Source organism: Ahaetulla prasina, chromosome 15 (assembly GCF_028640845.1).
Source record: "Ahaetulla prasina isolate Xishuangbanna chromosome 15, ASM2864084v1, whole genome shotgun sequence".
Classification (NCBI taxonomy): Eukaryota; Metazoa; Chordata; class Lepidosauria; order Squamata; family Colubridae; genus Ahaetulla; species Ahaetulla prasina.
Window position 1 is genome coordinate 1927805 of NC_080553.1, and position 14719 is coordinate 1942523.

The window sequence follows — 14719 nt, forward strand, 5'->3', positions numbered from 1 at the left end:
TGGGCGGGTTGTGAAGACGGATAGTCTTCCCCACTGATGTTGATGTAGGAATTAGTCTTCGTTTTCTAATCTTTCTTACTTCCTGCCTATTAGCAGGAAAATTCCAGCTTCCAGGGGATAAACTCAGAGACCTCTACATCCATAGAACAGTTGAAACTTCAAGAGGTATTTCTTAAACACTGTTTATTGTTTCAATATAAACACACTTCTCTTTGCTTACTATATTTGCCATGCTTGACAGGAAACGACTGGGCCTTTTACTTATTTACCGCTGTTGTTAAGAACAGGGGTCTCCTGTAATGTTTTACTCTTCTTTAAAAGGCATTCATGTTTTGTGGTTTATTTTAAACTTTCCGGGTCTTGCTTGATAGCTGCCCTCTGCATTTTGGATCTTGTATTTTGGCTTCTCTTAACATTATTTTTATTTTACCTTCCAGTCTCTTAATTTTGACTGGGAATAAGCTGTCATTTGGCATCAAGAGAGATGAGCAAATTAAATGTTGCCTTAAGGACTGGTCACGGGAATTTCTCTTGAAGGAGAGGGGGGAATAAGTTGGTGGGACTTATGCAGACCATCCTAAACCCTCCCAAGATCATTGGGGGGGGGGATTGCTTACAAGTGTAGGACAAGAGTCACCCTATCGGGGCGATGGGCGGCATGTAAATTTAATACATAAATAAATAAAGCTATAACTTTTCTTCCTTTTACAAGTAGTTCCCAACATACTGTATTACCATTCGTTTGGTGACTGTTAGAATTTAGGACCAGTCCTCGCACCTACAACTGTTGCCTCGTCCCCACAGCCACATGATCCTGTCCAGCAATCCGCTTTCATTCACAATGGCTGCAGGATCCCCCCGATCCCAGGATCACCATTTGCGACCTCTCAGTCGGCTTTGACAAGCAGAGGCCATCGGGAATCCGGCGGGAAAGGCCACCAATCATGATCATGCGGCGTGCCTCGGTTAACATAATGACTACAGAAGTCATAAAACTGGACGTGGTCATGTGATGACCGCACCATTTAGTGATGAATTTTCCCGTTCTGATTGTGGTTGTTAGTTGAGGATTTCCCGTGTGGCCATGATACCTATTTAATGGAGCTCTGAAACATATGATGGGCTTTTTTTAATGGCCAACTGATTGGTAACTTTCCACTGGAGTCATAAAAATTACCTTTTATTTTTCATGGGTGACGTTGGGCATGGGAAGCGATCGTGAGGAGGAGGAGTTTTCACTGCCAATCAAGAGGGATGCTTTGGGGGGGGGCACACCCCTATTCCCCCCGCCCCTGTTACAAGTCTTTTCTTCTTCAGATCCAAAGGGCTCCACTCCCAATGATTGTGAAACGGCACTTTCACTAGGAGCGCAGAGCCCTGGGTGGTCTTCCTGGGGTCTCTGCTTCGGCTCCTCTTGGTGTTTTCTCCCGTGTGCTCTTTGGCTCAGTGCCAGGTCTTCGCTTCACTTACCTGAATAGGATGTCACCTTTTGGCTTTCATCGTTTGAAATCCCAGAATCCTTTCCTTGTGCAACGTTAGCAACCCAGATTGCAGCCACTTATGTTGTAGATACAAATGCAATTAAGCAGTCTTGGTTCTCCAGGAGCAGGTCAACACCCTCAGCTGAGTGTCAGAAGATCCCAAGGGATCCCTTTGATGCCCGGCTACCTACACAGGCCTTCTTTTTTTTTTTTTTTCTTTTGTCCTTTCATGTGTGCCACAACATGGGCATGGCTGGCAGTGCAGCTCCACCAGAGGCAGAATTATTTGCCCAACAAAGATTCCTAAAAGTTCTGGGAGACTTTTTGATATGAAGGAGAAGAGCTCAGGCGGAGAGAGTTGTCCTGCTGCAGACTCGCTTCCCAGCTCGTCCTGTGGCTTCTCCAAGAATTCCTTGTTGAGGCCACCTCAATTGGTAGGGTGAAGAGTCCCGAGCGAGTGCCAAGGGATGGCCACTGTGGCCACCCAAATCAGGATGTTAGGTTATCCTTTCCCTCAAGTATATGAAGGCACCACTATTGTTTTCTTGCCAACTTTATAATAGATAGAATTCTTTATTGGCCAAGTGTGATTGGACACACGACAAAATTGTCTTTGGTGTGCAAGCTTTCAGTATACATAAAAAATACATTCATCATGAATCATAAAATACAACACTTAGTGAGAGTCATAGGATACTAAATAAGCAACCAAAATCATGCTAGGAAACTAAATAAAACAATACAAATCTTAAAGATACAAGCAACAAGGTTGATGGAAGCAATCAAGAAAAAGAAGGCCGTTGATTGTGTGTCTGTGGGAAATGGTTTGGAGAAGTTTCCTTCACTGCCATTTGCTTCTTGGCTTCCCTAGCTGTATCTTTCCTCTCTGAACCGAAAAAGGAAAAAAAGCAGACCGTTGAGTGACCATCCCTCTTTGATGGGGTCTGGTTGGCTCAGCCGTGACCCAGCCGGATCACAGTGCAAGGGCTCAGACTTGGTTCTTCTGGCTTAGGGCAGTCCTGGTCATCCTTTGACTCTAGCAATTGATGGGGGGGTGGGAAGTCTGTGAGCTTGAGCTGCAGCCCCCTAAGCTGATGAGGCAGAAACTGGGCTATGACGTACTTTGCCAACCCTGCCATTGTGGGGCTATAGCCAAGGATGAATTACGGGCTCAGCCAAGTGCCTGACTCAAAAATCTGTGGTCAAGCAACCCCAGCAGAATCTAGTCCCTTTCTGCCCCTGCCTGGCTAATGTCCCTCTGTTGCCGTCCACAGACCTGCAACGCTTCCTTTGCCACCCGGGACCGGCTGCGCTCTCACCTGGCTTGCCACGAAGACAAAGTTCCCTGCCAGGTCTGCGGGAAGTACTTGCGGGCCGCGTACATGGCGGATCATTTGAAGAAACACAGCGAAGGACCAAGCAACTTCTGCACCATCTGCAACAGAGGTAATGGGTCTCCTGGCATTGGTGGGCTAAGGGGGTAGGGAGGTGGCTTAATTCAAGCTGATGGATGTCTCCGGAGGAGGAGGAGGAGGAAGAGGAGGAGAGCAATTCTTCCATTCAACAGAAGGATGTTCCTCTTGAGGTTTATTGTTTGTTCACTATCAGGCACAAAACACCCCCAGATCTGGCCCTGCAGCCCTGGTGCTTCCGGATGCTCATTCAGGCCTTCCAGGCACCAGGGGTCCAACCTTAAGCTCTGGGCATAGAGCAGGGGCCACCTATGCATGAACCAGCACCCTGTCTTGCTCTCTGAATCACCTTGAAAAGAGGAGGACCTGGGCAAGGGGGAGGAACCAGGGGCTCTGCCATTTTCTGGGTGAAGCTGCTCCCGTCCTCCCAAGCAGAAACACAAGGAGTCCCAGAGCGTTTCCAAGAAGGTGGAGGAGGCTGAGATGGGGGGGGGCACCCACACATTCCTCCTAGTGTGCAGGGCAAACAAGCCCTTCTGCCAAATGACGACGTGACAGCAATGTCCCTGCACAATGGCTGGGTGCGTCACTCTGCAAGGCGTGTCTTTCTCTTAGTCAGAAAAGCCTCCCTGAGCCCCGAAGAATCTTCCCCACTGCAGCCTTGGGGCCGTGACCTAAGTTTCCAAACATGCGAACTGGTGTTGGCTGTGCTCCGTGATCCTTCCCCACCCTTTTTTTCCATGGGGAGTCCCTCCGTGAGCACGCCTTAGATTGCAGCCGTAGCCAAAAAAGAAATGAATTAAGGGCTAAAGCTGTTTAATTCTTAGATGTTGCAAATAATGACTGCCAGTGAGATGAGTGGCAATAGATTCTTTAGACTCCAGGCGGGGAAAAATGGTCGTTCTCTGAGAAACCTGCATCATTTGTGGGAGTGTGGTAGGCAAGAAAAATAGGGACCTGTAGTTTAGTAGATCAGGGAATGCTGTAGACGTAGTATACCAGGAGATTAGCAAAGCAGTCAGGAAGCCTCTCATAATTTTCTCCATAATTAAATGGCAATGTGTGAGCTGGACCATATGATGGTGACATAAATAATTGTACTTAATGGGCCCCCTTCGGTTGAGGGACACTTGGAGTGGATTGTCCCAGGCCCTGCGCTGCTCAACATTTCTCAAGGACTTGGATGGGAGAGTTGTGGGGTTATTTGCAAAGTTTGTAGATGACACAGAACCAGGAGATATGGATAAAAGGGATTCATCTTCTTTTCTTTTAACGTCCCCATCATCCTTTGCCGGGTGGAGTCTGGGCAACCAAATGGAGCTAGCAGAGTTTTTGAATGGCCGGGTGCCCTTCCTGTCGCCAATGCGGAGTTTTTGTTCAGCAGATAGACTCTCAGTGTGCCCAGAGAGAGAAATAACTGCCTCTACCTAGGGTCGAACTCACAGCCTCCTGATTGTGAGGCGAGAGTTCCACCTCTAGGCTACCACACCACTCCAGGGATAAAAGGGATTAAAGAGAACAGTTCAAAAAGATCTATCCAGGGCATTCCAGTATCTAACGTGATCCAGCACTGCCATGCAGATGCTAAAAAAGCACACGGGATGCATTAATAGGAGCATAGGGTCACCGTCATGGGACCTAATTGCTCTCTTCTACCCAGTCCTGGTCAGATCCCACTTGAAGTGTTGTGTTCAGTTCTGGGCACCACGATTGAAAAGGGCCCTTGCAAACTGGATCCAGTTCAGAGGGAGGCTACCAAGGTGAGGAAAAGTCTGGAAATAGCTGAAGGCCTGAAGTCACTTAGAGGAGGGAGGGAGTGGACTTTGTTGCCCCAGGAGGGAAGACCAGAACCAGCTTGTTAAAACTACAAGGAAGGAGGTCCAGGTGAGACATGAGGGGGCTCTTCCTAAGTGTGCAAACTGTCAGCCGGTGGAACAGGCAGCCGGATCAAGTGGCAAGTTCTCCTTGCTGCAGGCTTTGAGACAGAGACTGGATGGTTGTCTGTCAGAGATCCTGCACTGAAGCAGAGGATTGGAGTGGAAGACCAGGGAAATGAGGAGGGAGCTAAAAGCATCAGTCCTATGAAGGGAAAATGAAGGAATTGGGGATGTTTAGCCTCGAGGGAACATACCAGAGAAGGAGAAGGACAGCATTCTACAAAAAAACAGAGGAGGCCACACCATATTGTAGAGCAGATGCTGGGGAATTCTGGGAGTTGAAGTGCACGAGCTTTAAAGTTGCCGAGGTTGGAGACCCCTGTTGTAGAGGATACAGATTCATAGGCTGAAATTGCAGGAGAACTGATGGTGGCTGATCTCAGCAAGAGCTTCCTAGGTGTAAGAAAGACCCGTCCAAGAGCGGAACTGGAGATTGGGGAGGTATTCAGCCCTGGGGCGAAGAGCCACAGCTCTGAGTGAGGCTGGGCATCCTTGTCTTAAGATGCATCTTCTGGTTGGATGAATCTGTTTACTGATTAGTGTTCAATATTTGAGATTAACTTGCAGGCAGCAGGATGGAAGTCCATCTGGGGAAGCTGCAGAGCCTGAGAAGGGAGGAAACGGTAGCTGAAATGGGGTTTCAGGAGGCTGATCAAGGGTGGGGAAAGCTGCCTGAAGACACAAGTGACAACAGGGGAGGTTGCTTGGTGGACATCCAGACAGCACATTGGTCATTTTTTATCTGCCCAGCCTCTTGCCCTTCTGGTCAAGGGAGATTGAGGCTGGTTCTTCTGGTTGCCCCTTGGCTGCCAGCTTGGACCCTCTCCTATGGGCCAAACACCCCAAGGGGCCCTGCAGAGCCACTTAGGTTGAGGGACAGGTTCCTTCTGCACCCCAACTCCAGGCCTTCTGGCCCCCTTGGACTCCAGCTCCAGTTTAGGCATTGCGCCGCTGGTCACCCCATTTCTTCTCTGCTATGCCTCTTCTAGTACCCACACATATGAGTTGGCATCTCCTGCCGCCTGGTTGGGACAGGACCAGTCCAGAGACTGCCAAGTCCCCGGTCCAGCTTCCTTCAGCTGCTGTTTTACACTTCAGCCAGTTGGCCGCTGAGTGACACATAGCTCCAGCTGCTGATTCCCCACCGTGCATGGCATTCGGTTAACTCTGGCAGCTTACAGAGAAGGTCGCTTTAGCCTGGCACTGTGCTTTGCCTGTGGGGAGGCCTGTGCCAGCCTCTCCCCCACCCCCGGACGTCCCACCTTAATTGAGATAGAACAGCCTTTGGTACTGGAGCTGCTGAGAGAGAAGCTGCTATGCAAGGACCCCAGAAGGATAGATACAGATATAGATTAATAGAGTTGGAAGAAACTTTGTAGGTCATCTAGTCCAACCCCCCACACAAGCAGACCCTGCACCATTTTTGACAGATGGCAGCCCAGTCTCTTCTTGAAAGTCTCAAATGATGAAGCTCCCGCAACTTCCAAAGGCAACTTCTGTTCCATCGGTTGATGGTTCTCACTGTCAGAAAATTTCTCCTTATTTCTAGGTTGAACCTCTCCTTGGTCAGTTTCCTTCCATTATTCCTTGTCTGGCCTTCAGGTGCTTTGGAGAATAGCTTGACCCCCCCCCCTCTATGGCAGCCCCTCAAATATTGGAAGACTGCTATCCTGTCTCCCCTGGTCCTCTCTTCACTAGATAGCCAGGCCCAGTTCCTGCAACCGTTCTTTGTATGTTTTAGCCTCTGGTCCCCTCATCATCCCGGTTGCTCTTCTCTGCACTTTTTCCAGCGTCTCAACCTCTTTTTTATAGTCTGGTGACCAAAACTGGATGCAGGACTCTAGATGTGGCCTTAGATAGAAAGGGGGGCTGCTGTAGCCATGGGGTGGGGGGGTCTGCTTGGAGACAGACCCCTTTCTCCCCATGGGAGGGGCTTTGAGCTGCTTCCAGGTCTTCCAGCTTGGCCCCTCCTGCTTTCCACTGAGCTTAATGGGCTTCCTGGGCAGAGATCCGATTTGTGGGGGTCTGGTTATCCAGCAGATGCTCTTTTGCCCTCCTTCCCCAGCAGAGGAAAATGCCCATCTCCAACCTCACCGAAGGAGACTTTTGGGCAGAAACATGGGGCAGGCCTATTTCAGGAGCCAGGTGTGTTTGCCTTGTGAAGCACAGCAGGTTGGTCTTTAGGGGAGCATCACACAAAAAGCCTTGGAAGTCGAAGCCGAGTCGGAGCCAGGCCTTTCCTCCAAAAGCCCTGCAGATAACAAGGCAGAGAGGCCCATTCTGGGTTTGCCATCTTCACCCACTTGGATTCTGCCAGGGGGCCCCTGAGGGGATCCAGCCCAGCCACATGCCCTGGAAAAGGTTATCTGGACCTGGCAGCCCTCAATCTTCCCGTTTGCTTATTGGAGGCATGGCTTCCCTCCATTTCAAGCTCAAGAATAGAGGAAAACTGCAGTGGAGGCTCTAAAATGGACAAGTTGAGGTTAAAAACAAAAACATGCCCTGAAGTTGGCCCCACCCAAATGTGTGACTGGCCCCACCCAACCCGTTGGCAGCTCCCCAGCTCTCCCATGGCATTCAGAAACACGTTTTGCAAGTGCTCCTGCGGGTTTCCGTAGGCCCGGAACGGGACAGGGGCCTCCTGCATTCGGCTGGACTGGCTGGCTGGGATTTCCTGGAGCTGCATGTTCAGGAGGGTGGGCTCTGCCCCTCTCGGCCCCACCCCACTCATCCAGGGGGCAAGGCCAGGGCTCTGATGGGCCCGGGGCCCATGGCTGCAGCTGCACTGGGCAGGCAGGAGAGCTTCCGCAGAGAAAACGGGTTTGCTTGCAGTGTGAGAAGCAATAGCTTATTTCTTTACAAGGGGTCCTCGACACACAACCATTCATTTAGTGACCGAAGTTAGAATGGCACTGAAAAAAGTGAGTTGGTTTTTCGCTCTTACGACTGCTGCAGCATCTCCATGATCACGTGATCAAAATTCAGACACTTGGCAACTGATTCACATTTATGACGGTTGCAGTGTTCCCTTTGCGACCTTCTGACAAACAATGGGGAAGCTGGATTCACTGAACAACCATATGACTAACTTAACAACCGTGGCAAGAAAACTGGTGCAAAATTGACTTGACAACTGTCTCGTTTAGCAACAGAAATTTTGGGCTCAGTTTGAGTCGTAAGTCGAGGAGTAGCTTTACTTGCTTACTATATTTAGCACATCTGTAGAAGCCACATTTTGCACAGGCAGCGTAGAGACCTAAAGCCTTAAACAGCCAGTCAATGTTAAGCAGGGAGAAAGGATCAGAAAAATGAGGCTGCTGGACATTCCTGAGGACGAGGCCATTAAACCAGCAGGCTATGGGGGCAAAAGGGGTCCTGCACCCCCCGCCCCCAAATAACCAGATGGAATGCGGGGGGGGGCCTGCGCAGGCGCCTAATAGGGCTTATTTTGGGGATAGGGCTTCCATTGGGTGCAGGCTCAAAGAAACATGCTAGGCTTATTTTCAGGGAACACACGGTACGGTAGGTAACACTCTCTTATTTAATCCAGAGGTTCTGTGTCTGGCGTGGAGGTTTCTGGTGTCCCGAAAGTTTTTCAACAATCACTCTATCCAAAGTAACATGTTGTTGTTTTCTCTCTCGGGAAAACAAGAGAAACTCTTTTTTTCTAAATGAAGGGCTCAGCCTGGTTTTCTCCACTAACGAAAAATTAAATATAAAGACATGAGAGTCGCATGTGAGCCATGAGCTTCTTGGCTTAGGGCTTGGCTTTGCTGGCTGGGGAATTCTGGGAATTGAAGTCCACCCACCTTAAAGTTGCCAAGGTTGAGAATTATGGCTTTAGGGGTAGAAGGACCTGGGTTTTGCCCCTCTACTTAAGGGTCTCGGGCATTGGCAGAGAGAAGAGGCTCCCTGGAAGGGCAGGAAGGGCAAGCAAGACGTCATCAGAGATCCTGCTGAGCTTAGGAGGATCCTATCCACAGGAGAGATGTCCTCCTGTGATGGGAGAGGACTTTTGTTTTCAAATGCCACCTGGCTCTTCCTGGGTGTCTAGTGGTGTTTGACCAACAGCCATCTGGAGAAGGTGGGTTCATGTCTTCTGCGGCGTCTTTTGAGTCTCATCCCTGCCACTCCTCACTTGGTGCTTTGCTGGTGGGAAATTCTGGAGAAGTTGTCCTCTGCGGTCTGGTGGGACTCGAGTTAGCAGACCTCCCTTCTCCAGGAGATTTTTCCCCTGTTCTACCAGAAGACACACCTCCTTGATCTTCATGTGTTGGCCAAAGTTTCTCACTTTGGCCTGTTCTGGACTGCCAACCAGATACTATAGATTCCTCCCAAGGGCAGAGCAGACTTGAGTGTTTACAGGTATTCCTGGTGTGTGATTTTCTGGAAGGGACATGGCCATCAATGAATTCTAGAGTCCTGGCGTGTCTTGCCGCAGCATCGGCTGGGCCTGGAAGCTCCCCTCATCTCTCTGAGCTTGGCTGTTTCCTTGCAGTGGTTCGCTTAACAACTGTGGCAAAATCTATTGTAAGATAGGGCAAAATTCACTTCACAACTGCTTTGCTTTGCAATGGAAACGTTGAACTCCATTGTGGTCATAAGTCGTAATGAAAGTAACATCATCAGTGCTAGTGCTAACATGGATGATGTTCCCTAGTTGGGTCATGAAACGTCTGCAAGAAAACAACCAAGCTCAGAGAGCACCAAGGATCCTCATTTCAGCCCGGAGCTACAAATATTCTCCTTTGTTGGCTCCATCATTCCTGGGCAGTTCCCCCCCCCAACGGAGGGGCACAAAGGAGAGGCACCCTCTGCAGCTGGCTGCCTCTTCCAAGACCCGTCGCGCCAGTCCTGGGAGCGGCCGGAGAGGTCCGAGGGGAGACAGGCAGAGGCGCGTCGGTGCTGGTGGCAGGATCTCATCTCCTTTTGTCTTGTTTAGGTTTCTCCTCTGCCTCCTACTTAAAGGTCCATGTTAAAACCCACCACGGTGTTCCCCTTCCCCAGGTCTCCAGGCACCCGGAGCCCATTCCGAATGGGGGAGCGGCGTTCCACAGCGTCAGGACCTATGGCATCAAAGGCAAGCGACCCCTCCCCCGATCTCGGCCTAGGACCCTGGTGGGGGGGGACAGGTGGGTGGCCAGGACAGGACCGAGCAAAGGACGTAGGGAGCACGGGAAGGCCGTCCCCAGGCCGTCCAGGACACCCACCGGCTCTGCGAAGGGAGGCCCCGCCGGGATTCTGAGATGCTGCTGTTTCTGGGGGTGGGGCGGGAGGGAGGGAGGGAGGGAGGGTGTCTGCCTCGCTGTCATGCTGAAGAGACACAGATCAGCTGTTCCCCTTCCGAAACCCACCCAGGGCTCGGGGCATCCCCAGCCCCTCTAGAAGGGAGAGCAGTTTTTGAAGGATTTTTGGTGTTGTCTTTCTGACCATCAAATCGGTGTTTCCCTCACAATGAACCAGTGGTATTTTCCAGGCAAGCGGGTCCTCCCCCCACCCCCCACCTATCCCAGACTGGTAGCCCAGGATCTCCTGGAAAAACTGCATTTTCTCAATGGCTACACTGGAGCCTCCAAAGCCTCTGGCTGACCTCTGGCGCCCATGTTAGCATCTGTAGCCTAGGAAGTTCAGGCTGCCTCCTGGGTGGGGGAGAGGGGCTTAATTCTCCCCCTCCGCCCTTCATGCATGCTTCAGACCTCATGGCAACCTTCCCATTATGGCAGGGAAACAGGAGAGCCCTAGCCTGGCGCACCTGTGGGCAGAAGGCCAGGTGTGGGCAGGCGGCTCTGGGTGAAGACAGCTCAGCCTTCCGATGGACAGCTTGGTGGCCCCCGGTCAGGTGGTCAGCCGTGGATATCAGGGAGGCAGAGCAGCTCCAGCTGGTCTCGTGCTAGTGTGCAGGGAGGCTCCTGGGTCCAGACCCTGCTAGCGGTTGAAGCAGTCGTGCCCAGTGGGAGTTGCGCATATAGGTCCTGGCTTCTGAAGGCTGAGAAGACACTTGCATGGTGCTTGGAGCGGCCAGCGGAGCTTCCGGGCTTTTATTCCTAGGGGGAGAGTGGCCCGTCCTCGCCAGCCCTTTCTCATGCTTGGATTGAGCCCATTCTGTGGGTCTGCTGGGGGACTCTGAGGAAACTAATTAGAAGTTGTTGCTTGAGGGACGTTCTTCTCGACTCCTTGTCCTCTTCTGTGCCTCCCCCCGGGTCCCCCATGTGGAGCGGGGCTCTAAATCATCTCTGGCCGGCATAGCATCGCTACCCACCCACCTGCCCACCGGTTTTGAGGTGGTCTTCTGGCTCAGGCCAAAATGGGACTTGATCAATCGTGTTGCGAGGTTTCGTTCATGTCTGATATTTTCCTTCGGGTGCAAAAACTGTGTTCCCGGGACAGCTCTGCTCTCAGGTCTTGCAGAGCCCCTGCCCCTCCCCCACCATGCAGGGTGTGGCAACGTAAGGTAGCCGCTTCCCAGTTGGCCCAGGCTCAGTCAAAATGGTAAATCCTAAACCAGAGTTCACACAAGACAGATGCTGCATTCGCACATCACGTGCTGTACCCAAAGAAATAGACTCCACCCGCGTGGCCTGATTCAGCCCACGTAGGAAGACGGTGGCTGGGATCCCAAACAGACGAACCCCCTGAGCCCACACAGCTGAGTGGAGGAGCCCAGCTTGGGGTCATGTCTGAAAGGGTGGGTGCCTGTCTTGACATGGCGGAGGGATGCAGTTATAGGCGGGAAGGGCAGTTAAGCCTGTTCTCTCTTTCATGGGTCACGGAATGGGGGGAGTGGGGGGAGCCTAGAGGGTGGCCCCTCAGCTGCATCTCTCAATGGGCTTGACTTCCAGCCAGAGAAGTGGTTGAGCCTTTGGGGGTCTGCAGGCAACGTCTTTCTGCAGCTGCAGCCTGATTCTCACTTACGGCTTCTCCTCATAGCTTGGCCTGGGATGCTGCACTTCCCTGGCAGACGCCGGCTTCTCTATTGTGAATTGTGGGGGGGGGGTCTTGTTTTCCGTTGCACTTTCTCACTGTGAACCACATCCTCCTTGCCCATAAAGGTGCCAGCAGCGGCTGTAGATAAGTCCAGGGGACGAGACTTTCACAAACTTGATTGAAACACGGTGTGGGACAGTTTGTTCCATGTTGATGACGTTGCCATCTTGAAAGACGATTAGCCCAGGTTTGGAATCTGCCCTGGACCTCAGTCGGGCCAATTTAGCTAGGAGCCTCTTGAGGCCATTGCGTGTGTCCCCAGGGCCTTAAAGCGCCCCTGCCGTTTGGGGAATTCTGGGAGTTGAAGCCCACGAGACTTAAAACTTGCCAAGGTTGGGCATTCCTGGCCTAATGCTTTGCGGCACTTGAGGTAGCTGTGGCTGCGCTTCTCAGCTAGACTACCCACTGCATGGGATAGAAGAAATAGAAAGGGCGTCCCTGGGAAACGGGTGGCCACCGTCGGATTTGAAAACCGCCATTTTCTTTCTCTTCCTAGAAGGCCAGAAATGCTCACATTCGGACCAGATTGAGAGCTCAGATTCCTACGGAGACCTCTCTGACACCAGCGACCTCAAGACGCCCGAGAAACAGAACGCCAACGGTTCCTTCTCCTGTGACATGGTGGTCACCAAAAACAAATTGGAGTCAGAGGGGGATAAGAAGTACCCCTGCCCCGAATGTGGCAGCTTTTTCAGATCCAAGTCCTATCTCAACAAACACATACAGAAAGTCCATGTCCGCTCCTTGGGGGCCCCCTTAGGGGACTTGGCCTCTGCCTTGGGGTCCCCTTTCTCCCCCCAACAGAACATGTCCCTGCTGGAATCGTTTGGGTTTCAGATTGTGCAGTCCGCATTTGCCTCGTCTCTGGTGGATCCAGAAGCCGACCAGCAAGCGATGGGGCCAGACGCAAAGTGAGGCGCCTTGGCTCTTCAGAAGCAGCAGTCAGTTTTTATTTTCTAGAGAAGATGGCTGTGAGATACCAGATGCAGTTTTAGAGTGGGGAGAGGTTGACTTAAATTCCCTTGAGGTGCCCACCCTCCCTCCTCTTTTTTTTCTCTCCAAACCCTTCCCCGGATGGAGACAGTTTTCAGCTAACAGCCTGCGGAGTCCCTGTACGAGGGTGGAGGCGTAGGGGGTGGGGGATCTTGAGCAGATGGTTGGCAGAGGCCTGGCTCGGAGACCCCGTGAACAAAAAAGATGCCCCAAAGCTGGATCCAGAATTGGGAGATGTCCTGCTTCAGCTGGCAAAGAGCCCAGCGCTCCTCTGCCCTTCGGCCTTCCTCTCTGCTCAGGATTCCCACCTTGTCTGCTCATCCACACATCCCCCGTGGTACCCGGTAGGTAGCGTGGCTTGGAAAGGAAAATCCACGGGAGGCCAGCCTCTCAAAGCCAGCCACGGTTTTCCTTTCAAGAAGACAGGGAAGTTGGCAAGAAGCAAAGAGAGGCCACCAAGAGGAGATGCCGCCAGATTCCCAAGCTGACCAGAAGGCTTCCCGAAACCCTTCCGGAGGGCATAGCTGCAGCTTCCCGGAGGATCTTGTGCAGGGACGCCTCAGTTGTGTGGCTGGCTTGTTTTTCTGATCCTCAACACTTGGCCATTAGTTTCCTTTCTCTCTCTCTCTCTCTCTCTCTCCCTCTCTCTCTCTCTCTCTCTTATAATTATGGTTATTATTATTATTACATTTATGATTTTAGGACCTGTTGTAGTGATTTGCTACTGAGATGCCTTCCAGGGCAATTATACAGAGAGCTCTTAAAGCAGCAGTCATGTTAGGATAGGATTAATTTTTTTTTAGATGTATCATAATTAAAACCTTGCCTAGTTGATTGTTTTTAAGTCTACGGGATAATATAGTTATGCAAAGTGAAAGAAAGTTGGGGGTGGGAGAAATAAGCTTAAACTTTAAAAGAAGGTAAGAGGGCACTCTTGGTTGGTTGGTGCATAAAGACCTCCAGACGTTTAACATTTTCAATTAGATGGTAACGTTTTTTTGTACCACCAACCTCCTGTGCAAATAAATAGAGAGTTCACAGAGTGATTTCAAAGCAGAAAATAATTATTGGATTGGACTGCATTAAAGAAGTTAGAATGTTACTTTATAAACTTTCTTTTGTCTTTTTTAAATTTATTTTTATTTATTTGGCGCAGGGATTGAAAGGTGTTTCTGTGCTTTGATGGCAGAGGAGAGATTGTTCTGGTGGGAAAATGGCATTTCTGATTGCCACTTTTGGGGGTAGCACCATTCTCTATAGCTTTGTCTCTAGGAACATAGGCCGCCTTAGATCACACTAAAGCAGGGCTCTCCAACCTTGGCAACTGTAAGCCTGGAGGATTTCAACTCCCAGAACCCCCCCAGCCAGCAAAGCTGGCTGGGGAATTCTGGGAGTTGAAGTCCTCCAGGCTTACAGTTGCCAAGGTTGGAGAGCCCTGCACTAAAGGGCCAACTGTCCCCTTCCCCGATTGCTCCATGCCATTGGTCTGTGATTCCACCAGACTATATGCAGCCCTCAGGACTGGCTGCCCCAAAGAGCCCGGTCACCAACAATGAACCTACCTTCTTCTTTTTAAAGTAACTTAGTTGCCCACCCTGCAGTCTCGTCACCTAACCTGTTTTCCTTCCACGTCACTCCTTGAGGTCAACAGTAGCAGGATTAGCTTTAATTGCGGCTTGCAAGCCTACTTCCAATCACACCTAGAGAGGACCCACAATGCAATTGTACTGTTGCTGGGGAGGGAAGGGGAGAATTGCGCAAGGCCCCAGGAGAGAGGATGTGGTGTCGGGGGTGGGTGGGGTACAGGCACCCCCACCTCTGGTGAGCAAGATAAGATTTGCTCTGGGCTGGGAGCCAAGAGCCTCCTGGTGGGAAGGAGCCTTGTGAAAGTCAAGATCTCCGTCATTCAGAG

General features: G+C 51.1%; 1 protein-coding gene across 10 annotated transcripts in view; it reads left to right on the forward strand.

The window, feature by feature from the left end:
* Window positions 1-13918, forward strand: part of PATZ1 (POZ/BTB and AT hook containing zinc finger 1) — a 24370-nt gene extending 10452 nt beyond the window's left edge. The window contains exons 3-6 of one of the 10 annotated variants that reach the window (XM_058158076.1): window positions 94-165; window positions 2756-2927; window positions 9773-9910; window positions 12311-13918. In XM_058158076.1, coding sequence (XP_058014059.1) covers window positions 94-165; window positions 2756-2927; window positions 9773-9910; window positions 12311-12729 — 801 coding nt within the window. In that variant the 3' untranslated portion in view covers window positions 12730-13918. The remainder of the gene's footprint in view (window positions 1-93; window positions 166-2755; window positions 2928-9772; window positions 9911-12310) is intronic. The other 9 variants (XM_058158077.1, XM_058158078.1, XM_058158083.1 and 6 more) reach the window with 9 other exon arrangements.
* The last annotated feature ends 801 nt before the right edge of the window (window positions 13919-14719 follow it).